The sequence below is a fragment of the Ranitomeya variabilis genome, chromosome 2 (assembly GCF_051348905.1).
Source record: "Ranitomeya variabilis isolate aRanVar5 chromosome 2, aRanVar5.hap1, whole genome shotgun sequence".
Classification (NCBI taxonomy): Eukaryota; Metazoa; Chordata; class Amphibia; order Anura; family Dendrobatidae; genus Ranitomeya; species Ranitomeya variabilis.
In genome coordinates, this window is record NC_135233.1 from 39,732,134 (window position 1) to 39,759,953 (window position 27,820).

The 27,820-nt window shown below is 45.1% G+C and overlaps 1 protein-coding gene across 3 annotated transcripts in view; it reads right to left on the minus strand.

Moving 5' to 3' along the window:
- The window catches only part of VASH2 (vasohibin 2), a 72,608-nt gene extending 45,892 nt beyond the window's left edge, over window positions 1-26,716 (minus strand). The window contains exons 1-3 of one of the 3 annotated variants that reach the window (XM_077282290.1): window positions 26,592-26,716; window positions 14,270-14,742; window positions 523-611 (exon numbers count right to left, since the gene is read on the minus strand). In XM_077282290.1, coding sequence (XP_077138405.1) covers window positions 523-611; window positions 14,270-14,608 — 428 coding nt within the window. In that variant the 5' untranslated portion in view covers window positions 14,609-14,742; window positions 26,592-26,716. Of the gene's footprint in view, window positions 1-522; window positions 612-14,269; window positions 14,743-17,537; window positions 17,714-26,591 lie in introns of those variants that run through there. The other 2 variants (XM_077282292.1, XM_077282291.1) reach the window with 2 other exon arrangements.
- Between the last annotated feature and the right edge of the window lie 1,104 nt (window positions 26,717-27,820).

Sequence of the window (27,820 nt, forward strand, 5' to 3'; positions counted from 1 at the left end):
GTATAGCCCGGTAATGCCATTGAGCACAGGACATGACCAGTGATCAGCTGCTGCGCTCACCTTTCCTGCAGGGGAGCACCGGAGATGAGAACTGGAGTGGGATTTAAAGGGAACCTATCACTAAGATTTTTATTAGTAAAGTAGAGGTAGTGCAGAAAAGGGCAGAGAGAAACAATTCCAGCAATATCTATTTAGTCTTCAGCCGGTGTGACAAAAATTCACCTTTTTTTTTTTTTGCATAAATCAGCATAACGCTGGATTCACACACCTGAAATTCATAGTCAAAGACTGTCAAGTTTAGGTCAAGAGACCCGCAACTGGTCAGTGTCGCATAGTCCGTGCGGGGAAGTCCGCCACAGATGTTTAAATCCAGACTAATTCTAAATGCAGTTCTGGACGTGAATGGAGAAGAGAACTAATTCTGGAGATCGATTCATCATTTTATGCAGATGTGATGTAGTATTCTGCTCATTTACAGGCGATTTTATCCATCTCATACAGACAATATGAAAGAAAGGATACTGCAGCGTCTTCATGTATCTCTGCACGGTCTGCAGCCATTCCGGGATGGACATGGAAGTCTTGTAGGTTGGTACGGATGGCACTGAAGGCTGAAATAAAGACGAGAAAAAGAAATGCGACCAGTGACACATTTGTTTACATGTTTACATTTACAGCGGAACTCGCGCCGAGCGCTTTCCCATATGGAACGTAACGTGTTTGTTACAAGATTGCTATCATAATAGTCGCAGGATTTCCTCCCTCAACATAATAGATTGTTCCCTTTAACAGATGTCAGATCAAAGATTTGTTATGTGCAATTCATTACAAAATGGTTCTGCTGGATACAGAGATGTAGCAAAGCTGAGTTTGTCACATGTATTGTTTGTGCTTTCCCAAGGACTGAAAGTAGAGGCCAATTAACCCGAAAAATCCCAATCCTCCATAGTTAAAGGGATGTTCCAGCAGCCCGTCAGTAAGTATGGTAATATTACACCATCTGTTTCAGGTCTTATTGCGGAGCTGCAGCCGGGCGGAGAGACTCTTTAGGTGTAAAAGATAGAGCAGAGATGCAAAATCAACAATACAAGGGTGAGAACATTTACAATTCTATTTGCATGACTTCCTCATTAAAGTCTGTGACAAAGGACGAATTCAGACATCCGAGTATCACATAGGCAACTGATTGAGAGAGAGGAGAGCAGCTCCTTGTAATGTCTGATCACTGCAAAGCAAGCAGTAGCATTGCATGTAGGGGGATGGGGGTCCATAGGTACATTTGCCCCCATCACCATAGCCTAGGGGTGCAAACTTTTGTCTCTCCTCACTGTCATATGAGCAAGCGCTGCTCGTTACAGTGGAGAAGTGAGTGCCCGCTAAGCGCTACTGATGTAGAGCACTGCAGTTGATGACAAACTTATATCGAATGCTGTGCTGTGCATAGGCAGCAACTGAGATGACAAGCTGAGCAGCTAATAAATTAAGAAAGTATTGAATAATTTTTTTCTGCACTTAACTTGATTTAATATTGTCTTCAATCATTACTAAGAGCTACTTTTATGTGTTTACACTTTTTCTAACTCTAACCATAGTTATTGCAAGGTTTAAAATCTTAGGATTAGGGCTAGATTTAGGGCTAGGGCTGGAGTAATAAAAAAAAATTACAAAGTTTCCTAAACAAAATGTAATAAAAAGTGAACCGTAGAACTATGAAACATCTGGCCAACGCGATCCGTAATAATCCATCTATAAAAGGGGTGAAGTTCCCATCAGAACAACACAAGTTGGCACTTTTTGCTGACGATGTGCTCATGTTCATTACCTCCCCCATAACTACTATGCCCAATATCCTATCGGAACTGCATCGCTTTGGTCAATTGAGCAATTTCAAAATTAATTCCCATAAATCTGAAATATTAAATATCTCTTTGCCATCTTCCCTTGTTTCTCAGCTACACTCTTTCCCGTTTAAATGGCGTGTTGATTCCCTTAGATATCTGGGTATAAATCTAACCTCAAAGACGTCACAATTATATGAAGCCAATCATAAAATAGCTCTTCGTAGAGCAGAACTTGATCTGGAGAAATTTAATAAATTGCATATATCCTGGCTTGGGAGAATCAATGCAATAAAAATGGACTTACTACCACGTCTCCTTTATTTTTTTCAGAATATTCCATTGGTCCTACTCGCCTCCTTTTTCTCCAGACTCAAGACAACAATTACAAGATATGTGTGGTCGGGCAGACGCCCTCGCTTATCGTATCAGTTATTAAGCAGATCTAAACAAAAGGGAGGATTGGGTCTCCCCAATTTTTTACTTTACAATGATGCCTCCCTCGGAACTTGTCTGTTAGATCTCTATCACCATAAACATAAAAAAATGGGTAGATTTAGAATCAAAGATCTTAACGAAAAATCCCAAAGTAAACATCTGGCGAGAGGGAAACATGGAGGATCGGGAGGGGGACCTGCCCTATCTCACAAGAAATTTGACCCTTTATGTTAGACGCAACAAACAAAAGCTTAATATCTCATCCATACCAGGCCCCCTGACCCAGATTTTTGACAACCCAGACTTTCCCGCTGGCCTGGATAAAGTTATATTCCTACATAAACACAAGGATAGCCATCCGATAGTCTATGATTACATAACCCAATCTTCTATTAAACCTATGCAGTCCTTCTTTGGGGGGACGGGAGCTCGTGGCTTTTTTACGAACAAATTAGAAGCTATATAACTAAATTGTCCAGACAGGTTGATTTATTTAGACCTCTTACTCCATTCGAGTCGGCTTGCCTGGATGGGGACCCTCCAACACACACACTATCACTCCTCTATAAAATGTTCCAGGAGCACCAGGTGTCTACATCTGATCCTCCAGCTTTCTTCTCGAAGTGGGAAAACGATTTGCACAAACCATTGACATTAGAGGACAGGAATAAGAGTCTCCTCCATACGTTCAGATCTTCACAATGTGGGGATTTCCAAAAGAGGAGTTATAAATTGCTGACTCGTTGGTACAGATGTCCAGACGGTATTCACATTATGTTCCCTACTACCCCAGATACATGTTGGAGGTGTTGGAAGGAGAGGGGTTCGTATGCTCATATTTGGTGGTCTTGTCCACCCATTAGAGGTTTTTGGGAGGCTGTTTTTGACCTCCACAACAAATTATCCCTCCATAAGGTCCGACCCACAATGGAGGTGGCTCTGTTGTCTATTTGTGATCTCTCCATAGCCACATTTAAGAAAAGCCTTCTTAGACATTTTTTGACAGCTGCACGAAATCTAATACCTCGTTATTGGAAACAATCAATTTCTCCTTCAAAATCTGAACTTGTGGCAGAACTAAACCATCTCCTTCGTATGGAACAACTGGTGGGTCAGGCTACGGGAACTTTGGATAAAGTATTAAATATATGGACCCCTTGGATAGTGTTTAGAGAGACTGAGGAGCTAACCACCTGGCTTGGTTAATTTACTAAATATACTATCGGTTCCCTAATGTATCTACTTTTCAGGTGGTGGAACATTTTTGCTTTAATACTAACTAAAAGTTGAGTTGGACGGGACACTGGAAACCTTACCCTTTCTCCCCACCCCATCTCCTCTCTCTTTTCTCTTCTCTTCACTCATTTTCAAATTCCTTTACTAATCATAAAGTTGGTTTAATTTACACCAAAGTTTATATAATGTAACATCCTGGTACCCATATCCTAGCATTAACCAACTTTAATCAACAGAATGGGTCTTGGAGAATTGGACCTATAGTGGCCAGGAACCCCATTGCCAAAAGTAATAGATTACTATATAGTCAACGGGAAGACGTTCCTAGTCCCGATTTCTAGAAAGTGTTTATTGTTCACAGATTCTCCTTTGAAAAGTTCTTAGAATAGCATTCTTTATATTTAAGGAGATAAAGAAATTATTTAATGGGTTGATTTTGAAAACTTTACCATACCTTTTCTGAATTATAATGCTTGACACTGTTAAAAGGTACCTGATATGTTTCTGCATGTACTATTCTAACTTGCAAAGTATTGTTATATGCAACTTCCTTTAATAAACTTGATTTACACAAAAAGTGAACCGTAGAAAAAAATATATATATTATAGCAATGTGTAACTTTGAAACAAGTAGAAAGAAGGTCAGCTCATCTGATGGCTAAGGATACAGTTTGCACAGAATGCTTGTAGTACTGCAAGTTCCAGGAGGAAATTAAAAAATCCAGCAAAAAAAAGTCCTGAAAAGTATTAACGTTTATTTAAAAAATAGTAATGTTTAAAAGCCAAAAATACATCCAAGAAAAAAAGCAGGCGAGTTTCAGACACAGTCGTTAATCATTGCATAAACCAAGTAATGATTAATGATTAAGGACGTGCGTCTGAAATGCAGCTGATTTTTTTCTATAGTTGTTGGATGGATTTTTGGGGTTCTTAAATATTTCTTAAATAAACGTTAACATCTTTCAGGACTTTTTTTTCTGGATTTTTTGAATAAAGTTAATTTTAAAGTTAATTTTAATCACTAGATCTTGGAATAATAATAATAATAATAATAATAATAATAATAATAATAATAATAATAATAATATAATGTTTGCCCCCTCCTGGTTGGTTTCCTGAGTCTCTCCTGACCAAAATATGACCCAGCAGGGAATACTGAGAGCGTCCGTGGTACTGACACCACACTTCTATGAATCACTGATTATAGACGCTGTTCACATTGTTTTCATTCACTCCTGCAGTTTACGACTGATCCGAGCAATGAGTAATAGAAACATGGCTTCCTGTCTGCTGAGAAATGCCGGCAGCAATGAGAACAGTCAACTTACAAGAAATGTTTGCTCCCTCTCAGACAACATCCCTTAATAACATGTCTACTAGGAATGTCTTCATTTTTTTGGTTTTGGATTGTAATGGCCAAATGACAGCTCTGTTGTACTGCTGGAGACTGGATAGGCAGGATGATACACAGACAGTATGGACGTGCATGCACAAGTAATTGTTGTGAGACTTCTGGCTTCCATTTTCTGGTCTGGTATGTATACAAAAAAATGTATTAGAATCTGGGAATATAGGATAAGGCATAAATGTCCAATAGATACAGATCCCATCACTGTAGAGTGACCTCTCAGAAATGGAGAGGTGGATCTCTCTATCAATTGCATTGGGGGCACTTAATACCCCTTTATTTCTTTTTTCAATTCCTAAAGGCTACAGTAGAGAGCGGTGTATAAACATAACCACCACTCCGATGCTCCATCACTGGGCTCTGCTACATCACTGGGCTCTGCTACATCACTGGGCTCTGCTACATCAACAATTCTCTGCTACATCACTGGGCTCTGCTACATCAACAAGTCTTCTCTGCTACATCACTGGATCTGCTACATCACTGGGCTCTGCTACATCAACAAGTCTTCTCTGCTACATCACTGGATCTGCTACATCACTGGGCTCTGCTACATCAACAAGTCTTCTCTGCTACATCACTGGATCTGCTACATCCCTGGGCTCTGCTACATCAACAAGTCTTCTCTGCTACATCACTGGGCTCTGCTACATCACTGGGCTCTGCTACATCAACAATTCTCTGCTACATCACTGGGCTCTGCTACATCAACAAGTCTTCTCTGCTACATCTCTGATTCTGCTACATCACTGGGCTCTGCTACATCAACAAGTCTCCTCTGCTACATCACTGGATCTGCTACATCACTGGGCTCTGCTACATCAACAAGTCTTCTCTGCTACATCACTGGGCTCTGCTACATCACTGGGCTCTGCTACATCACTGGGCTCTGCTACGTCAAGTCTGCTCTGCTACATCACTGGGCTCTGCTACGTCAAGTCTGCTTTGCTACATCACTGGGCTCTGCTACGTCAAGTCTGCTTTGCTACATCACTGGGCTCTGCTACATCACTGGGCTCTGCTACATCACTGGGCTCTGCTACATCACTAGGCTCTGCTACATCACTAGGCTCTGCTACATCACTAGGCTCTGCTACATCACTAGGCTCTGCTACATCAACAAGTCTTCTCTGCTGTGAACATATCTTGCCTTTGCGTCATCAGTTTCTCTCTGCTCCATCGTCCGCGTGGTCTACTACTCTACTTCACCAGTTGCTAACCAGCCATTGCAGCCTCCATTGCTCTCTTCTGTCCATCTCACTGCACCAATGTTACCAGTCCGTGTTTTCCAACAACTACTCGATCGAGGTCTTCGAGAATCCACCTTACTAGGTGAGACATAACAGTAGAACCCCCCACCTATTGGGAGAACAGGGGTCCATTGCCCCCCAATCCTCCAGGTGAAATGGATGGTGTTTGCTACATCCAGATGCAGAGTGAATGGAGCAGTGGTCATGCCCATCACCTAATGGTAGCCATTTCAGGGCAACTTACCTGGAAGAACTGGAGTCAGTAGACCCTTGTTCTAACAATAGGTGGGGGACAGGCACCGGAATACCCTCTGACTATAAAAGAAGATGGTCAATACATTACAGATGAGAGTTCCCCTTTAAGCATCTGCTTCTAAGTAAGAGGGACGGCAGGTGCAGGATTTAGTGTCAGTCATTACTATATCTGGGCCTCATGTAGTAACCAGACTGGGATGTTGGGGGTTATTGTGACTCTCAGCAGCAGCTGCTGGTATCAGCTTAACTTCCCGAAACAGCAGAAAATCACATTACACACAAGAACTGGACATGAGGACGTGAAGACACGGCCGCTCTCGGCCTGAATATTTCATGTGTCTGCTGCTCCGATTCTGTATTACTAGATATAACATGTATATATAATTTACATTATTTACTAACACAGAGGATTATCCAAAAATCATCATAAAATACAAATCTGCCAATTAAGAGTAATAACATTTGCAATACAAAAAAAATATTGTTCGAGTCCCTTTAATCACCTGCAGATCAGTGGGGATCTTTTGAGCGAATAGGGTGGGTCTCAGGACCCGGATCTTCAGGAAATTGAAGGGACAAAAAATATATAAAATATTATAGAGAAGACATTTCTATGTCTGTATTTGTGCACACAGACACATCGGGTGGAGAATTGATCTCGGTAAATGCAGGAAGATGTGTGAGGGGAGCGGAAGGCAGCATTGTGCTGGGCGATGACTTCATATCCTGACCACAATGGAACACGTCATTTATCCGGGGGGTTTCCATGTCCAGGATTCCGCTGACTTTTCCTACTCCTGATATACAGAGCGGAGTCAATTACCTTGGCTCTGTATATGTGAGGGGTATCCATGTGTCCTAATGGGCCCCTCCATATTCCACTATAAGAGCTTTTCTCACCTCCCATTCTACATCCATAGACATTAACATGGAGCGGGCCCTTCTGCAGATCTAACTGGGAAGGACTTTGATTTTGGCGGTGTCTGGGGGAATTTTTGTCACTTCATCCATAAGAACATTTGTGAGGTCAGATCCTGACATTGGGCCCACAATCTCTGGTCTAGTTCATCCTTGGGTGGGGTTGAGATCCGGGCTCTGGGCGGCCGATCATGTTCTCCCCTCCATGTCTGTATGGAGCTTGTGCACAGTCATGGGGAACAGAAAAGAGTCTTCCCCAAACTGGGGAGGCAGGAGGTTATACACCAGGGGCTGAATGAAAAACTAAGATTCAATGAGTACGAGGAATGTCCCAATACTTTTTCATTCATACAGTCTATCATCTACCATCTTATATTTTTTCACAGAATCGTAAAGTGCTGAGGAATATGTTGGTGGTATATAAATAAAAAATATCGTATGTGCCCTCAAGTGTGTCCCCATAATGCCTCTATAAGAGTATCAGCAAACGTGCCCCAATTATAATGGTGACAGAGCCTCCATAACAGTGACGCTACAATGTCACCTATAAGGCCTCTTATTTTTGTGGGCCACACTGCTGTTTTCTCCCTATGTTTGTGGCAGTTACAGAGTCCGGAATAATGCCCCTAAATAAGTGCCAGGCACAGTCCCAACACTACAAGTACCAGCCATAATGCCTCTTCTCTTACCGGGGCCACTGTGATGAAGGCACAGGCTGGTGGTTTAATGATGGTGGCAGGAACCTGTCTATCTCTAAACTTACAGACATTGTTCTGGTGCCGGTGCTGCCATCACACAGCCATCTTTGCATTTACATTAGTGCCATCATTTTGCCAGTTTAGTCGACATGGAGCTCTGGCTTTATATAGGATTTGTGGAAAGCTAGACGACAATTCCTGTGGGACCTGTACGAGGATGGTAGTGATAGTGTAGGAGCTGTATGAGGATGGTAGCATACCTCCCAACTTTAGGGGAAGGGAAAGAGGGACAAAGTCAGCGGCGCGCTATGCGCGCCGCGGCAAATTTTAGGCCACACCCATTTCACAACTAGCCACGCCCCAACCACACCCATTTAGCACTTCTGATCACAATGTTTCGTTAACAATAATTATGAACAAAAAAATATGGCCACACACGACGCTCCATACTGTACAATGGCCATTGGCCACATTATGCTCCATACTGTATAATGGCCCCACATGATGCTGCGTACAGTATACTTGCCCCACGTGATGGTCCATACAGTATAATGGCGCCACATGATGCTTTGTACAGTATAATGGCCCCACACGATGCTGGGTATAGTATAATGGCCACACAATGCTGGGTACAGTATAATGGCCCCACACAATGCTGGGTGCAGTATAATGGCCACACATGGTTACCCCACCCCCATCATTGCCTTCTCCATCAGTACACACAAACACCTTTCACCGCGCTCCCTCGCAGCAGCCGGCAGCTTCCACTCCCACGGCGCTGAATGGTGTCATCCAGCTGCGCCGCTGACTGCTGTATCCAGCATTACAGCTCAGTCCCCATAGAATATAATGCTGCACAGCCCCCATAGAATGTAACGCAGGCAGGTGGCAGCCCCCATAGAATGTAACGCAGGCAAGTGGCAGCCCCCATAGAATGTAACGCAGGCAGGTGGCAGCCCCATAGAATGTAAGGGGTGCTGCACCAGGTTGGTGGAGAATCCGATGGATGGGTACCAGGGGGAGAGTGGGAGCGGGGTGCGCGCACCATGGGGAGACAAAGTTTAGTTTGTCAGTCCTCCTATGCTGTCAGAGTCTCTGCTGTAACCGCAGCAGGGCAGCGCTGCATGGAGAGGGGGAGAGACACATACATTCACTTACAGTCTGGAGATCCGCTCGCTGCTCCCGCGGTCACACAGACACGGAGTGTCTCACAACTCTGCCCCCGTGCCAGAAACCAGTCCGGGTGCTGCCGCTCTGTCCTCAGAGTCCGCCCACGTCTATAGTTGAGGAGGAAGCCGGAGGCGGGCGGTGAGGCAACTCAAGGGGGCGTGGCTACAACGCAGTCCCAGGGAACGGAACGAACAGCGGGTACTAATCGGGCTCTCTCTACGTCCCGGAAGTGGGCGGGGCTTCACCGGCGGCCGCAAATTCGGGATTTTAAATGCCCGAAGCGGGACAGCGGGACCCCGGTGCCAAAGCGGGACTGTCACGCTGAAATCGGGACGGTTGGGAGGTATGGCAACACTACCATGTATGGCGGGCAATCCCTGCATGTTTATTGGCTGGGAACTCGAGCACGGCGCTCCATCACCTGTGATACCCCAGTAACAAGCTTGTCCGAGCCCCCGATGCCGGATCGAGTAGTGGAGAGCGGCTCCCTCATCACTAGTATCTACATTATTGTGCTGGAGCCGGGAGAGGAATCATCGCATTGTGGGAGAACTTCTCTGGGCTTCTGTCCTCTCATCCTGCAGGTGTCTGACTGGGTCTAATGTGCAACCAGCGAAGCCGCATTCTGTCCACAGCTGTTACCTCACTGTTCACACCACACAGGGACCCCAAAAGAATCTCAGTGCTGAAGGGTTAATGTCCCCCCCAGTAATGGGGAATCTCCAGCACCTACCTCCACCTGCACTAGGGCAGCACACCACATATATGGCTGCTCTGTGCGTACAGGACCTGTGATGAGGTCACAGGAGGGGAGGAGTCAGGGGTCACATGATCAGGGGCCACAGTGTATGCAGGACTCTGTGTGCTGACATGTATTCTATTCTTCTCTGCTTAATAATCGGGCTCTCTCTACGTCCCGGAAGTGGGCGGGGCTTCACCGGCGGCCGCAAATTCGGGATTTTAAATGCCCGAAGCGGGACAGCGGGACCCCGGTGCCAAAGCGGGACTGTCACGCTGAAATCGGGACGGTTGGGAGGTGGTAGTGATAGTGTAGGAGCTGTATGAGGATGGTAGTGATAGTGAGGGAGCTGTATGAGGATGGTAGTGATAGTGTGGGACCTGTATGAGGAGGGTAGTGATAGTGTGGGAGCTGTATGAGGAGGGTAGTGATAGTGTGGGAGCTGTATGAGGAGGGTAGTGATAGTGTGGGAGCTGTATGAGGATGGTAGTGATAGTGTGGGAGCTGTACGAGGATGGCAGTGATAGTGTGGGAGCTGTATGAGGATGGTAGTGATAGTGTGGGAGCTGTATGAGGATGGTAGTGATAGTGTGGGAGCTGTATGGAGGATGGCAGTGATAGTGTGGGAGCTGTATGAGGATGGTAGTGATAGTGTGGGAGCTGTATGAGGATGGTAGTGATAGTGTGGGAGCTGTATGGAGGATGGCAGTGATAGTGTGGGAGCTGTATGAGGATGGTAGTGATAGTGTGGGAGCTGTATGAGGATGGTAGTGATAGTGTGGGAGCTGTATGAGGATGGCAGTGATAGTGTGGGAGCTGTATGGAGGATGGCAGTGATAGTGTGGGAGCTGTATGAGGATGGTAGTGATAGTGTGGGAGCTGTATGAGGATGGTAGTGATAGTGTGGGAGCTGTATGGAGGATGGTAGTGATAGTGTGGGAGCTGTATGAGGATGGCAGTGATAGTGTAGGACCTGTATGGAGGATGGTAGTGATAGTGTGGGAGCTGTATGAGGATGGCAGTGATAGTGTAGGAGCTGTATGAGGATGGCAGTGATAGTGTAGGACCTGTATGGAGGATGGTAGTGATAGTGTGGGAGCTGTATGAGGATGGCAGTGATAGTGTGGGACCTGTATGGAGGATGGTAGTGATAGTGTAGGAGCTGTATGAGGATGGCAGTGATAGTGTAGGACCTGTATGGAGGATGGTAGTGATAGTGTGGGAGCTGTATGAGGATGGTAGTGATAGTGTAGGAGCTGTATGAGGATGGCAGTGATAGTGTGGGAGCTGTATGGAGGATGGTAGTGATAGTGTGGGAGCTGTATGGAGGATGGTAGTGATAGTGTGGGACCTGTATGAGGATGGTAGTGATAGTGTGGGAGCTGTATGAGGAGGGTAGTGATAGTGTGGGAGCTGTATGAGGATGGTAGTGATAGTGTGGGAGCTGTATGGAGGATGGTAGTGATAGTGTGGGAGCTGTATGAGGATGGTAGTGATAGTGTAGGAGCTGTATGAGGAGGGTAGTGATAGTGTGGGACCTGTATGAGGATGGTAGTGATAGTGTGGGAGCTGTATGAGGATGGTAGTGATAGTGTGGGACCTGTATGAGGATGGTAGTGATAGTGTGGGAGCTGTATGAGGATGGTAGTGATAGTGTGGGAGCTGTATGAGGATGGCAGTGATAGTGTGGGAGCTGTATGGAGGATGGTAGTGATAGTGTGGGAGCTGTATGAGGATGGCAGTGATAGTGTAGGACCTGTATGGAGGATGGTAGTGATAGTGTGGGACCTGTATGAGGATGGTAGTGATAGTGTAGGAGCTGTATGAGGATGGCAGTGATAGTGTGGGAGCTGTATGGAGGATGGTAGTGATAGTGTGGGACCTGTATGAGGATGGTAGTGATAGTGTAGGAGCTGTATGAGGAGGGTAGTGATAGTGTGGGAGCTGTATGAGGATGGTAGTGATAGTGTGGGACCTGTATGAGGAGGGTAGTGATAGTGTGGGAGCTGTATGAGGATGGTAGTGATAGTGTGGGACCTGTATGAGGATGGTAGTGATAGTGTGGGAGCTGTATGAGGAGGGTAGTGATAGTGTGGGAGCTGTATGAGGAGGGTAGTGATAGTGTGGGACCTGTATGAGGATGGTAGTGATAGTGTGAGATCTGTATGAGGAGGGTAGTGATAGTGTGGGACCTGTATGAGGATGGTAGTGATAGTGTGGGAGCTGTATGAGGAGGGTAGTGATAGTGTGAGATCTGTATGAGGATGGTAGTGATAGTGTGGGACCTGTATGAGGAGGGTAGTGATAGTGTGGGACCTGTATGAGGATGGCAGTGATAGTGTGGGAGCTGTATGAGGATGGCAGTGATAGTGTGGGAGCTGTATGGAGGATGGTAGTGATAGTGTGGGAGCTGTATGAGGATGGTAGTGATAGTGTGGGAGCTGTATGGAGGATGGTGATGATAGTGTGGGAGCTGTATGAGGATGGTAGTGATAGTGTGGGAGCTGTACGAGGATGGTAGTGATAGTGTGGGAGCTGTATGGAGGATGGTGATGATAGTGTGGGAGCTGTACGAGGATGGTGATGATAGTGTGGGAGCTGTATGAGGATGGTAGTGATAGTGTGGGAGCTGTATGAGGATGGCAGTGATAGTGTGGGAGCTGTATGAGGATGGTAGTGATAGTGAGGGACCTGTACGAGGATGGTAGTGATAGTGTAGGAGCTGTATGAGGATGGTAGTGATAGTGTAGGAGCTGTATGAGGATGGTAGTGATAGTGTGGGACCTGTATGAGGATGGTAGTGATAGTGTGGGAGCTGTACGAGGATGGCAGTGATAGTGTGGGAGCTGTATGGAGGATGGTAGTGATAGTTTGGGAGCTGTACGAGGATGGCAGTGATAGTGTGGGAGCTGTATGAGGATGGTAGTGATAGTGTGGGAGCTGTACGAGGATGGCAGTGATAGTGTGGGAGCTGTATGGAGGATGGCAGTGATAGTGTGGGAGCTGTATGAGGATGGCAGTGATAGTGTGGGAGCTGTATGAGGATGGCAGTGATAGTGTGGGACCTGTATGAGTGGATGGTAGTGATAGTGTGAGATCTGTATGAGGAGGGTAGTGATAGTGTGGGAGCTGTATGAGGAGGGTAGTGATAGTGTGGGAGCTGTACAAGGATGGTGATGATAGTGTGGGAGCTGTATGATGATGATAGTGTGGGAGCTGTATGATGATGATAGTGTGGGAGCTGTATGAGGATGGTGATGATAGTGTGGGAGCTGTATGAGGATGGTAGTGATAGCGTGGGAGCTGTACGAGGATGGTGATGATAGTGTGGGAGCTGTATGATGATGATAGTGTGGGAGCTGTATGAGGATGGTGATGATAGTGTGGGAGCTGTACGAGGATGGTGATGATAGTGTGGGAGCTGTGAGCTGATGCCAGTACTCGGGTGATAATTAATTCCTCCACACCTACAAGTGTTGATCTCACGACCGCAGCTTCTAGGTTAAAGACTTTGTTTGTAAAAAAAAACAATGATAATAATGAATTTTCCTATAAAAATTAGAATGCAACTTGCTTCTAACAAGGAACTTTGGAGTGCCTCAAATGAAATCAGGGGTAACATTTCTCCTTGCGGAGAGTGACATGTCAGGCCTGACATGTCAAGGTGAGGAGACTTTTAAGCTGCAATGCTCCTCTGGGAAATATGAATATTGTCTCACGAGTCTCCTCACCTCGGCATATGTCAGGTTTGTCAAGTTGCCAGGAGAAACATTACTTCTTGGATCCCGGTCAGACGCCTCTCACCCAGCCAAACCAGATGTCACACTTTGCACTGATGAGGAGCAATACCCCCAAAAACAATGTCTGCAAATTGAGATTTTGGCTTTTATCGTAAGTGATATGACAAGCCTCGTTAGAGAGTCGATATTGACTGTTAGGATCGCTACCTTCTATAGGTGGAACTAGATTTCTAGTCCTCTTCCTCTCCGAAGAGACAATTTGCACATTTATAAAAAGGCATGGCTACACAAACGCGTCGAGAGCCAGTAATTGTCTATTGGACAGTGGTGGCACTTCTGAGTCCTAGTCTCGAGTGTGGGGGGGGTCCCAGCAGTCAGACCCCTCCTATGAACAGGCAATAACGGTAAGTTGAGACACCCCAAATGATTTCCTAGAATAACTCTGAATCTGTAAAAATCATTCATCTAAATATGAAGTGACAGATGTACGGAGACATTCGGACAGATTCGCCATTGGAAAACTCTTGGAAGGTTGCGTTATGGCCACTTTGGAAACACACAAAAGTCAGCGCTCCTCACCTTGGGAAGCAGAGTTGCGTTTCGGATCCTGTCCACCATGTCCTTCCCTTCAGGGTGAACTTTTGCCACGTGAGTCCACATTCGTTCCCAGGTCTGACCGTCAATGGGGAACCCGCTCTTGTTGACGTAGAAGAGCGCGCCCACCTCTTTGTCCTCTTCTTCCGAGTAGCCCCCCGAGCTATTCCCAGAGGCGCTGGCTGGGGCTGGTGTAAGAGAGGAGGCCAGGGGACGGTCATGGAGGCTCCGAGAACGGATGGGCTTACTAGTCTTAGTCCCCACATTCTGGTGATGGCAATGCTTACTGTGAGCCCGGAGGAAGGTGGAACTAGAGCCCGTCATGGTTAGAGAATGCTCCAGTCACCACTGGTGGAAGGATTAAAATGTCCCAGGGAGTATAATGTCCATTTCTAATTTCTAGAACTTATCCACAACACATTAGGAAGGCACGGAGACAACAGTCACATCCGGGAGACCTACAATACAGTAAAAAATAACAGTGAAAAAATATATATAATTAATATATGTATTATATAATATATATATATACATATATATATATATATATATATATATATGTATATATTACACACACACACACACACACACACATGTATTACTATATTTATAAATCATATTATATATTGCATTATTTTATCAATGAAATTACTTTCTAATAGTTTCCTGTATAGTAAATGTACTAAACCCAATAAGACCAATATTACATTTTTCCCAAACTCGTGAATGGTGTATTTCCAAATCCGATGCATTCTCCAAATTTTAAAAGAAATGTATTAAAAAATAAAAATAGTATTCCAAATAATAATAATAATAATAAAAAACTAAAGCGTACCTGTCATTTCAAGTGAATTACAATATTTCTGAGTATTACACAACTTGCATTTTTCACCAGTTTTCCACTCTGCAGGCTATATTTCTAATTGTCAGTTGTCTCAAAGCTAGTGGGTGGAGGCTAACTGTCATGATGTCTCCCATACAAAGCACAGCACACAGAGAGGGGACTCCTGCTCTCCTAGCTCTAGGTAGAACAAGCAGGAGCGGTATCAAGAAAGCAGTGTAGCTGTGAATCCAGCAGTGACGTCAGATAAACTCACACTATAAAGCAGCAGGGCCTGTGTGTTTCTCTCCCTCTCTCTTTCAGTCTTCCTTCTCCTTACTGCATCGACTTTAGAAGGCAGCTTTAATCTGACCCCTCAGTGAGCTGACAGTCTGTGCTGTTTCACCCCCAAACAGATTTGAGCTGTTTTTTTCAGAGTGAATTATGAGATTAGGAGGAGGAGAGAAATAGCTCATGCGAGGCATTTTTCTCTGACAAGAGATAGCCTTTAACATCCAATGATGCTGGGTTTATATAAAAGGCTTTTTGTGCTTTTTTCTGTTGTCCTGCCTTTGTATCCATTTGATTTTTTTTTGTAGGAAAACGCTCATTATCTGTATCTATCTGACACTCACTCAGTGACTATTCTGGTCTCAAGAAATATCAGAATTGTCAGGCTACTTTCACACTAGCGTCGTGCACTGCACGTCGCTACGCGTCGTTTTGCAGAGAAAAAGCATCCTGCAAAAGTGCTTGCAGGATGCGTTTTTTCTCCATAGACTTATTAGCGACGCAGTGCCACACGTCGCAACCGTCGTGCGATGGTTGCGTCGTGTTGCGTCGGACCGTCGCCACCAAAAAAAGTTACTTGTAATGTTTTTTGGTGCGTCATCTGCAGCATTTCCGACCGCGCATGCAACTCCGCCCCCGCCTCCCCGCACCTCACAATGGGGCAGCGGATGCGTTGGAAAACTGCATCCGCTGCCCCCGTTGTGCGGCGCATTCACAGCTAGCGTCAGTGCGCCGCAACGTCGCATAGCGACGTGCAGTGCACGACGCTAGTGTGAAAGTAGCCTCAATAATTCTGAGAAGAATTTTTACATCTATGGAAAATGTAACAAATGCAGATTTGCATTTCCAGAACAGCGCCTCCTGTGTCCATGGCTGTGTCTCGTATTGCAGCTATTTAAATTAGTGAAGGATTAGACACAGTCTATGGCACTGTTTTTAGTATAAAATACAGGTTTTTTTATAGTCTTGGACAATCCTTTTAAAAATATAAGTTTGCAGGACATGAAAACCTGTCAGCACATTGTGACAGTGCCCTGCTTTCACCATCGCCCTTCAAATTTAGGAATGTTATAAAGGTTGGAATATGACAATTACAATGTTTAAGAATAAATAAAAATAAATGTGGAATCACAGGATACACCAAGAAAAGAAATCTCTTCTTGTAGCAAATAAAGCGAACCAAGAAGAAAAGAATTTCAAGGCAATGGCTGTAACTAAATAAGACAGAAGACTACAGTATTCCAAAAATAAGACCATTGTTACTGAAGGCTGCTATTAACCCCGCGACTCCTGGGGCAGCTATTCATACACATAAGCGGAAGATCTACGCTGGAAAAATAGTCCTGGCATCTAAATAATAAATGCGCCGTACTCACACAAATGCAGTCTAATCCCAGAAAATGCTGAACTTCCATTAATATAAAAGAGCTACTTCCCTAGTTCTATAGAGTGCACAAATAATCCCGCCAAATACACTGTGGACAAATAATACCGCCATCTATACTGCATGCACATAACAGCACCATGTAAACCATGCGCACATAATATCATCATATGCACAAATAATGCCGTCGTCTATATAGTCCACAAATAATACCACCATCTATACTGAATACACATAACAGCACTATTTAAACGACGCGCACATAATACCATCATATGCACAAATAATGCCGTCATGTACAGTATATAGTCCACAAATAATGCCGTCATGTACAGTATATAGTCCACAAATAATGCCGTCATGTACAGTATATAGTCCACAAATAATGCCGTCATCTACAGTATATAGTCCACAAATAATGCCGTCATGTACAGTATATACGGTAGTCCACAAATAATACCACCATCTATACTGCATGCACATACTAGCACCATGTGATATTTCAGTTTTTCTTTTTTATTAAAATTGCAAAAAATTCTACATTTCTGTTTTTTTTCAGTCAAGATGGGGCGCAGAGTGTAAATTAATGAGAAAAAAAATGAACTTTTTTGAATTTACCAAATGGCTGCAATGAAACAAAGAGTGAAAAATTTAAAGGGGTCTGAATACTTTCCGTACCCACTGTATACCATGCACAAATAAGAACACTGTATATACCATGAGTAAATATTATCAATGTATGCAAAAAAAAACAATACCATCATCTATACCAAGGGTGTCAAACACAAGGTCCCCGAGGCTGCTTCATGCGGCCCTCAGGCACTGTAGACCCCTTGACGATCACGGCCCAGTCCAGGGGCCACTGATGTTAGCGCATTGTTCAGTTGAATGTTCGTCCTTCAGTTGAAGACAAGCACTCAGGTCAGCAACAGCAATGCCAGCCACCGACCAATCAGAGGCCAGCAGCAGTTATTGGCGCATGACGTCATTGCCATACGCTGGCACGCTGATGTCAGCTGCTGGCCTCTGATTGGTCGGTGGCTGACATTTGTATTGCTGTGCAGAGAGCTATAAAACTGTACCATAACCCATCCGATGAATGCCAATTATAAAAAAAAAATAAACACACAAAAAATGTTCCAAAAAATGATCAAAAGGTGTACAGAGAAAAAAAGGATATCACTAAAAATGTCACTTTTTCCTGAAAGAAAGTGGCCCCTCCAAATTAAAAATTTTTCTTATGTGCCGCCCATATACCCAGCAGAGTTTGAGACCCCTGATCTATACTGTATACAAATAACACCCCCATCTATACAGTCCAAAAATAATACCCCAATCTATACTGCAAGAAAATAATACCACCATATATACCATGCACAAATAATACAATCATATACAGCTCTGGCAAAAATTAAGAGACCACCACATCAGAACCCTGTCATGGGCGGCCCAATCTCCAGACCTGAACCCCATTGAAAACCTCTGGAATGTAATCAAGAGGATGATGGATAGTCACAAGCCATCAAACAAAAAACTACGGTACTTAAATTTTTGCGCCAGAAGCAGCGTGAAAGACTGGTGGAAAGCATGCCAAGACGCATGAAAGCTGTGATTAAAAATCATGGTTATTCCACAAGATATTGATTTCTGAACTCTTCCTGAGTTAAAACATTAGTATTGTTGTTTCTAAATGATTATGAACTTGTTTTCTTTGCATTATTTGAGGACTGAAAGCACTGTTTTTTTTATATTTTGACCATTTCTCCTTTTCAGAAAAAAAATACAAAATTTGTTGCTTGGAAATTGGGAGACATGTTGTCAGAAGTTTATAGACTAAAAGAACAATTTACATTTTACTCAAAAATATATCTATAAAGAGAAAAGTCAGACAAACTGAACATTTTGCAGTGGTCTCTTAATTTTTGCCAGAGCTGTATACTATTAACAAATAATACCACCATATATACCAGGCACAAACAATAACACCAAATATATCATGCACAAGTATTACCACTGTACACATAAATACGGTACTATCATCTATTGTTTGTACAAATAACACCACCATCTATTACAGTCCAAAAATAATACCACTATCTAGACTGCATGTAAATAAACCACCATATATCATGCACAAATAATACCACCATATATATAAGATGCAAAAATAATACAACCATCTATACTGTCTGCAAATGGCACTACCATATTCATAAATAATGCTGCAATATACTTACTATGCACAAGCAATATCTCCATATATAATGTGCACAAATAATACTACAATACACCCTGTGCAAAAATAATACCACTATCTATACTTTGCACAAATAATGCCATCATCTATAGTATACAATAATCTTAGCGCCCAAGGGTGCACACATAGGGCCCACTTAGAGGTGCCATACAGCAGAGGGGCCACTTCAGCCAGTGAATACACGACAGTATGTGGTTTTATACTTTATTTAAGGGGGACTATAGTGAGTAAGAAGGGGTTAATCCAGTAGTGGACAACCCCTTTAAAGCTCAATCTTTCAGTTACATAGTCCCAAATCCCCTGCAATGACACATTTGCTTGATAAAATTCTGACAGTCAAAAGTCACCACTAGGAGGAGCTTAAGAGCCGACTGCATACACTGCGTGTTTATTTTACCTGCAGTCATAATTTAACCCTTCATCTATGCAGGGGGTTTGGAGCTCAGCATCAAAAACTAGAGCTCCAGCCAAAACAACGATATATCAGGAAGTAAGAAAAGCTTTATTTCTGGCCAACACCATGGCCCATAGATCACAGGAATATATTGGTGGTCTCGTCGCTATTAAATAACTTTTTTCTCATTGTCTTCTGAGCAGAAATGCAGTACGATAAGTGACTACTGGCCCAGAAGACTATAGAAAATCATGCAGAATAGTATTCAAAATAATTAAGCCAAAAGGCCGCTGACATTTTCCATCTTCGCTCCATGATTTCCAGCAATTGGCTTTATGTTATCACGCCTGATTTCTATTTTAACCGTTACAAGATGGCCGCTGCACAATGAATCACACGGCAGGGAGAGCGAAACGAGGCTCAGTTTTTTCTTTCGCCAAAGTGTATACAGTATATGATTCAGTAAATCTGCTCCGGCAGCTGTGCACGGACTGTGGTGGCTGCAAACCAGAAACGGGACGTGTCTGAAGGAAAACAAACCTACACTACCGTTCAAAAGTTTAGGGTCACTTAGAAATGTCCTTATTTTTGAAAGAAAGCACAGTTTTTTCCAATGAAGCTAACATTAAATGATTCAGAAATACAATCTATACATTGTTAATGTGGTAAATGACTTCTAGCTGCACACGTCTGGTTTGTAATGCAATATCTTCATAGGTGTATAGAGGACCATTTCCAACAACCATCACTCCAGTGTTCTTATGGTACTTTGTGTTTGCTAACTGTGTAAGAAGGCTAATGGATGGTTAAAATACCCTTGAAAACCCTTGTGCAAGTATGTTAGCACAGCTGAAAACAGTTTGGCTTATTAGAGAACCTATAAACATGACCTTCCTTTGAGCTAGTTGAGAATCTGGAGCATTACATTTGTTGGTTCCATTAAACTCTCAAAATGGCCAGGAAAAAAGAACTTTCATGTGAAACTCGACAGTCTATTCTTGTTCTTAGAAATGAAGGCTATTCCATGTGAGAAATTTCCAAGAAACTGAAGATTTCCTACAACGGTGTGTCCTACTCCCTTCAGAGGAGAGCACAAACAGGCTCTAACCAGAGTAGAAAGAGAAGTGGGAGGCCCCGCTGCACAACTGAGCAACAAGACAAGTACATTAGAGTCTGTAGTGTGAGAAATCGACTCCTCACATGTCCTCAACTGGCAGCTTCATTAAATAGTACACGCAAAGCGCCAGTGTCAACGTCTACAGTGAAGAGGCGACTCCGGGATGCTGGCCTTCAGGGCACAGTGACAAAGAAAAAGCCATATCTGAGACTGGCTAATAAAAGGAAAAGATTAATATTAAAAGAACAGACATTGGACAGAGGAAGAATGGAAAAAAGTGTTATGGACGACGAATCCAAGTTTGAGGTGTTTGGATCACACAGAAGAACATTTGTGAGACGCAGAACAACTGAAAAGATGCTGGAAGAGTGCGTGACGCCATCTGTCAAGCATGGTGGAGGTAATGTGATGGTCTGGGGTTGCTTTGGTGCTGGTAAAGTGGGAGATTTGTACAAGGTAAAAGGGATTTTGAATAAGGAAGGCTATCACTCCATTTTGCAACGCAATGCCATACCCTGTGGACAGCGCTTGATTGGAGCCAGTTTCATCCTACAACAGGACAATGACCCAAAGCACACCTCCAAATTATGCAAGAACTATTTAGGGAAGAAGCAGCAGCTGGTATCTATCTGTAATGGAGTGGCCAGCGCAGTCACCAGATCTCAGCCCCATTGAGCTGCTGTGGGAGCAGCTTGACCGTATGGTGCCAAAAAGTGCCCATCAAGCCAAACCGACTTGTGGGAGGGGCCTCTGGAAGCATGGGGGGAAATGTCTCCAGATTACCTCAGCAAATTAACCGCTAGAATGCCAAAGGTCTGCAATGCTGGAATTGCTGCAAAGGGAGCATTCTTTGATGGACAAAATTATTATTTCAAATAAAAAAATTTTTTTCGAACCTTGTCAATGTCTAAGGCTACGTTCACAACGCAAACAAAAACGCAGCAAAACGCATGCACAACGCTGCGTTTTGCGCCGCATGCGTCCTTTTTTTGATTGATTTTGGACGCAGCAAAAATGCAACTTGCTGCGTCCTCTGCGCCAGGACGTGTGCGCCGCAGTGACGCATGCGGCGCAAAACGCAAGTGCGACGCATGTCCATGCGCCCCCATGTTAAATATAGGGGCGCATGATGCATGCGGCGACGCTGCGGCGCAGACCGCAAATGTGAACGTAGACTAAACTAGATTTTCAATTCAATTGGCAACTCATTTGCTTAATAAAAGTATGAGTTTTCATGGAAAACACAAAATTGTCTGGGTGACCCTAAACTTTGGAACGGTAGTGTCTGTTACCCATGGGAATTAACCATTGGGGTCGTTTAAAGGGAGATTCTATCTAAATTATTTATCAGCTACACACATAAATGTACTGGGGTCCAACCTCCGGGGATCATTACGAGAATGTGGGCACCAGAGTCCCCTGTGTGGATGAAGCAGTAGGACACATGTGCGAGCATCGCTCCATTCACTTCTATGAGACTGATGGGGAAAGAGAAGTGATCAGTGGTTGCACTTATGCACTAACACTCCAACTACACAGAAACTAATGGAGTCTTATGGGGTCCCAAGAAACTGAGCCCCAACCGATCATTCATTTATCATCTGACCTGTAAACAGATCTATTTTGTGGATTACCCCTTTAAAAGGAACCTGTCACTAGTGTCATGCTGCCCGAAACAGGGGCGGCATCAATCAGAGATTAGTTGTGTGATTGCAGCCAGGAACATTTTAGCGAATACATAGATAGAAATCCAGCCCTGCTGCCAATGATTGACAGGTCTGTCCCTATATACACCAATGGAAGACAACTGGGAGACATGGGAGAGACCTGTCAATCAACCGGAGCAGGAAGGGGCTGGACGGTAGTCACTGGAGTAGTCAGGTCTCCCTATAGTTCCTGTAAAATGTACACGGAATTGTTCGGCTCTGAACCAGCTGTCAGGTTCCCTTTAAATATCATTCCCCAGTGTGACATCGTCCTCAGGATCTCTCCGCATCGCTCTAACACACAGGGTGGGGTTCCCAGTAATTGATGGGGGTACGAGTCTTGTCTGAATACCTTGTAAGGGTTTGTGCACACAGCGGCTTTTGTAGGCAGATTCTGCTTGGAATCTGCCTGAAGAAGCTGCAAAAAAATGGACACAAAGCAAAGTAAAGTCAAAACATGTTCTGTGTTATGTCAGTTCAGGGTTCGGTAACCTTGGAGAGAGGAAAAGAAGCGACTTCATTCTCTGGGCAGATTCCGCTGAAGGCCGCCGGCTCTCTGTGCTACAGTATAGAGCGAAAGCTGCAGCAAGAACCACGGAAAAACCTCCGGAAAATGACCGCCGGCGTTTACTGAAGACGTCTCACCTGGGGAAGCTGGGCCGCCAATAAATAATGCCATGGGCCATATCCTGACACCGGAGAATATAATGCCATGGGCCATATCCTGACACCGGGGAATATAATGCCATGGGCCATATCCTGACACCGGAGAATATAATGCCATGGGCCATATCCTGACACCGGGGAATATAATGCCATGGGCCATATCCTGACACCGGAGAATATAATGCCATGGGCCATATCCTGACACCGGAGAATATAATGCCATGGGCCATATCCTGACACCGGAGAATATAATGCCATGGGCCATATCCTGACACCGGAGAATATAATGCCATGGGCCATATCCTGACACCGGAGAATATAATGCCATGGGCCATATCCTGACACCGGAGAATATAATGCCATGGGCCATGTACTGACACCAGAGAATATAATGCCAAGGGCCATATCCTGACACCAAAGAATATAATGCCATGGGCCATATCCTGACACCGGAGAATATAATGCCATGGGACATATCCTGACACCAGAGAATATAATGCCATGGGCCATATCCTGACACCAGAGAATATAATGCCATGGGCCATATCCTGACACCGGAGAATATAATGCCATGGGCCATGTACTGACACCAGAGAATATAATGCCATGGGCCATATCCTGACACCGGGGAATATAATGCCATGGGACATATCCTGACACCGGAGAATATAATGCCATGGGCCATATCCTGACACCAAAGAATATAATGCCATGGGCCATATCCTGACACCAGAGAATATAATGCCATGGGCCATATCCTGACACCGGGGAATATAATGCCATGGGACATATCCTGACACCAGAGAATATAATGCCAAGGGCCATATCCTGACACCGAAGAATATAATGCCATGGGCCATATCCTGACACCGGGGAATATAATGCCAAGGGCCATATCCTGACACCGGAGAATATAATGCCATGGGCCATATCCTGACACCGGAGAATATAATGCCATGGGCCATATCCTGACACCGGAGAATATAATGCCATGGGACATATCCTGACACCGGAGAATATAATGCCATGGGCCATATCCTGACACCGGAGAATATAATGCCATGGGACATATCCTGACACCGGAGAATATAATGCCAAGGGCTATATCCTGACACCGGAGAATATAATGCCATGGGCCATGTACTGACACCGGAGAATATAATGCCATGGGCCATATCCTGACACCGGAGAATATAATGCCATGGGCCATATCCTGACACCGGAGAATATAATGCCATGGGCCATGTACTGACACCAGAGAATATAATGCCAAGGGCCATATCCTGACACCGGAGAATATAATGCCATGGGACATATCCTGACACCAGAGAATATAATGCCAAGGGCCATATCCTGACACCGGAGAATATAATGCCATGGGCCATATCCTGACACCGGGGAATATAATGCCATGGGCCATATCCTGACACCGGAGAATATAATGCCAAGGGCCATATCCTAACACCGGGAAATATAATGCCATGGGCCATATCCTGACACCGGAGAAAATAATGCCATGGGCCATATCCTGACACCGGAGAATATAATGCCATGGGCCATATCCTGACACCGGAGAATATAATGCCATGGGCCATATCCTGACACCGGGAAATATAATGCCATGGGCTATATCCTGACACCGGAGAAAATAATGCCATGGGCCATATCCTGACACCAGAGAATATAATGCCATGGGCCATATCCTGACACCGGAGAATATAATGCCATGGGCCATATCCTGACACCAGAGAATATAATGCCAAGGGCTATATCCTGACACCGGAGAATATAATGCCATGGGCCATATCCTGACACCGGAGAATATAATGCCATGGGCCATATCCTGACACCGGAGAATATAATGCCATGGGACATATCCTGACACCGGGGAATATAATGCCATGGGACATATCCTGACACCAGAGAATATAATGCCAAGGGCCATATCCTAACACCGGGGAATATAATGCCATGGGCTATATCCTGACACCGGAGAATATAATGCCATGGGCCATATCCTAACACCGGGGAATATAATGCCATGGGCCATATCCTGACACCGGAGAATATAATGCCATGGGCCATATCCTGACACCAGAGAATATAATGCCATGGGCCATATCCTGACACCAGAGAATATAATGCCAAGGGCTATATCCTGACACCGGAGAATATAGTGCCATGGGCCATGTACTGACACCAGAGAATATAATGCCATGGGCCATATCCTGACACCGGGGAATATAGTGACAGATTCCCATTAACCGGCCTTAGTACGATCCACAACAACTCACAGATATATATACGCGCGGCATCATACAGCGCTGTCAGCACAGTGTCCATATCTGTCATTACTGCAGTTAATGGGGTCCACATGTGTCTCAGCAATACAATGAGCTGTAGCCTATAGGACACCACAGAAACCTGATCCGTTCCCGTAGATCCGTAACACAACTCCGCTGCTATTCAGGGATTTCATTATGGCCGGATACAGTATCACAGCTGCAGCGGATTAACCCTCGATGCTGACTGTAGGAAAATAATAATCGGCGATGTGGCACAATCCTGCCCCTACCCAACATGGAGCCCATCCACCGACCAGTCCTTCATCTAGCAATAAAGGGAAATCATGGACCAGCACAGCTGATGCAGAACATCTTGTAACGCAGAATTATCAATAATCCAACCATTATATTAAGAATATATAATATATACATGTGTGCAGGTCACAAGTCAGGAGCAGCTACATATCTGAAAGGCTGCCCACTATAGGGCACCGGGATGTACAGCTGTCCGTCAGGCTCCAGGTAGTAACTGATGGGGGTCCGGCTGGTGAGACCCCGTACAGTCATCTGTGGTCTGATAACACCACATGTGGATCCCAGTGATCCCACAAATCCATTTTGGAGATCAGGCAACGTAATAAATAAAAATATATTAAAATATTAAATTACAAGAGGGGCGTGTAACGTGTCAGTGCCCCCATATAACATGACAGGTCGTAAAATGGAGGGGGGCACATTGCAAAGACTAAAATGAAGCCCCTTTTAATATTAGTTAACACATATGTACTTATTTATCTACCAATTCTTGCCTCCCATTAAAAAAGGGAAGAAGCCAACCAGGACCGAACCCTTGATTTTAGGGACCCCATAATTATTATTAAATCCCCAGTATGGCAAGTCACAGGTAACGGAAGCCCATGGCACGGCCGGCAGTCTGCATTATACGCTGGATGTGTATATACTGTATATTCTGTACGCTGCAGCCCTATAATGGCACTTCGGGCGACATGTGGGATTCCTCACCCACTCTTATTGAGGCACGCTCATTGTTCAGCACTGACTTGGCTGGTACATGGCATCCGGGCATGCTAGAAAATAACATTGGCACTGACAGTCTAAATAAAGGGCAGGGCTGCTTGGCAAAGGACTGGGGGAAACCATAACTGGGCACAGCACTTTATTGGGCATGCACCGAAATCAATGTATAGTGGTGCTGGGTGCAAAATGTACAAATATGGACAATTCCTTTAAGAGTAAATATCTGCATTGTGCGCTGGCATTAGCTCTGGGCTGTGAGCGCTGACAGTGCAGCCGCAGAGCGCCAGGAGCAGGACTGCGGCAGCCGCACACCGGCCCCGGGGAGCACCGCCCTGCAGCCGCCTCTTACCTGGACTCAGCGCCTGTGGCTCCGGTTCCCCCGGGAGCAGCCGCCGAGCCCCATCCTCCTCCTCCCGCAGACTGCTCGGCTCTCCAGCAGCGGACGTTACATTGTATCACTGTCACCCGGCAGCAACGTTCTACGGCTCAGTGATTGGCTGCTGCAACAAAGAGGGGCGGGGCGAGAGCGGTATTGATGAGCAGAGGGGCGGGGCTCGGAGAAGACAGCGGAGACCGTCAGCATCTACGGCTCAGGGATCGGGTACGAGCTCCGCCTGGCTGAGAGGTTTTTTTTTCTTAGATGGGCTTCTCCCAATGTAGACATATATGACAGATGTAGCCACAAATCTCTGGGACCCTCTTATCTTATTGTGAGAGCAGGGTCTGAGGTTCTGCAAGCAGTCTGCGTGGCTGCAGCGGTCAGGATGAGTGTACACTGAGTGGTTGCAGCCATCAGGATGAGCGTACACTGAGTGGCTGCAGAGGTCAGGATGAGTGTACACTGAGTGGCTGCAGCGTTCAGGATGAGCGTACACTGAGTGGCTGCAGTGGTCAGGATGAGTGTACACTGAGTGGTTGCAGCCGTCAGGATGAGAGGACACCGAGTGGCTGCAGTGGTCAGGATGAGTGTACACTGAGTGGCTGCAGCGTTCAGGATGAGCATACACTGAGTGCCTGCAGTGTTCAGGATGAGCGTACACTGAGTGGCTGCAGCGTTCAGGATGAGCGTACACTCAGTGGCTGCAGCGTTCAGGATGAGCGCACACTGAGTGGCTGCAGCATTCAGGATTAGTTTACACTGAGTGGCTGCAGAGGTCAGGATGAGAGGACACTGAGTGGCTGCAGCGGTGAGGATGAGAGGACACCGAGTGGCTGTAGTGGTCAGGATGAGCGCACACTGAGTGACTGCAGCATTCAGGATGTACGCACACTGAGTGGCTGCAGCATTCAGGATGAGCGCACCCTGAGTGGCTGCAGCATTCAGGATTAGTGTACACTGAGTGGCCGCAGCGTTGAGGATGAGCATACACTGAGTGGCTGCAGCGTTCAGGATGAGCGTACACTGAGTGGCTGCAGAGGTCAGGATGAGAGGACACTGAGTGGCTGCAGCGGTCAGGATGAGAGGACACTGAGTGGCTGCAGCATTCAGGATTAGCTCTTATTTCTCCAAGGTCACAGACATAGTAGCTGCTCAGGGGCTCAACACCTGAGAGACCCCACATCCCTGCCCCTCACATG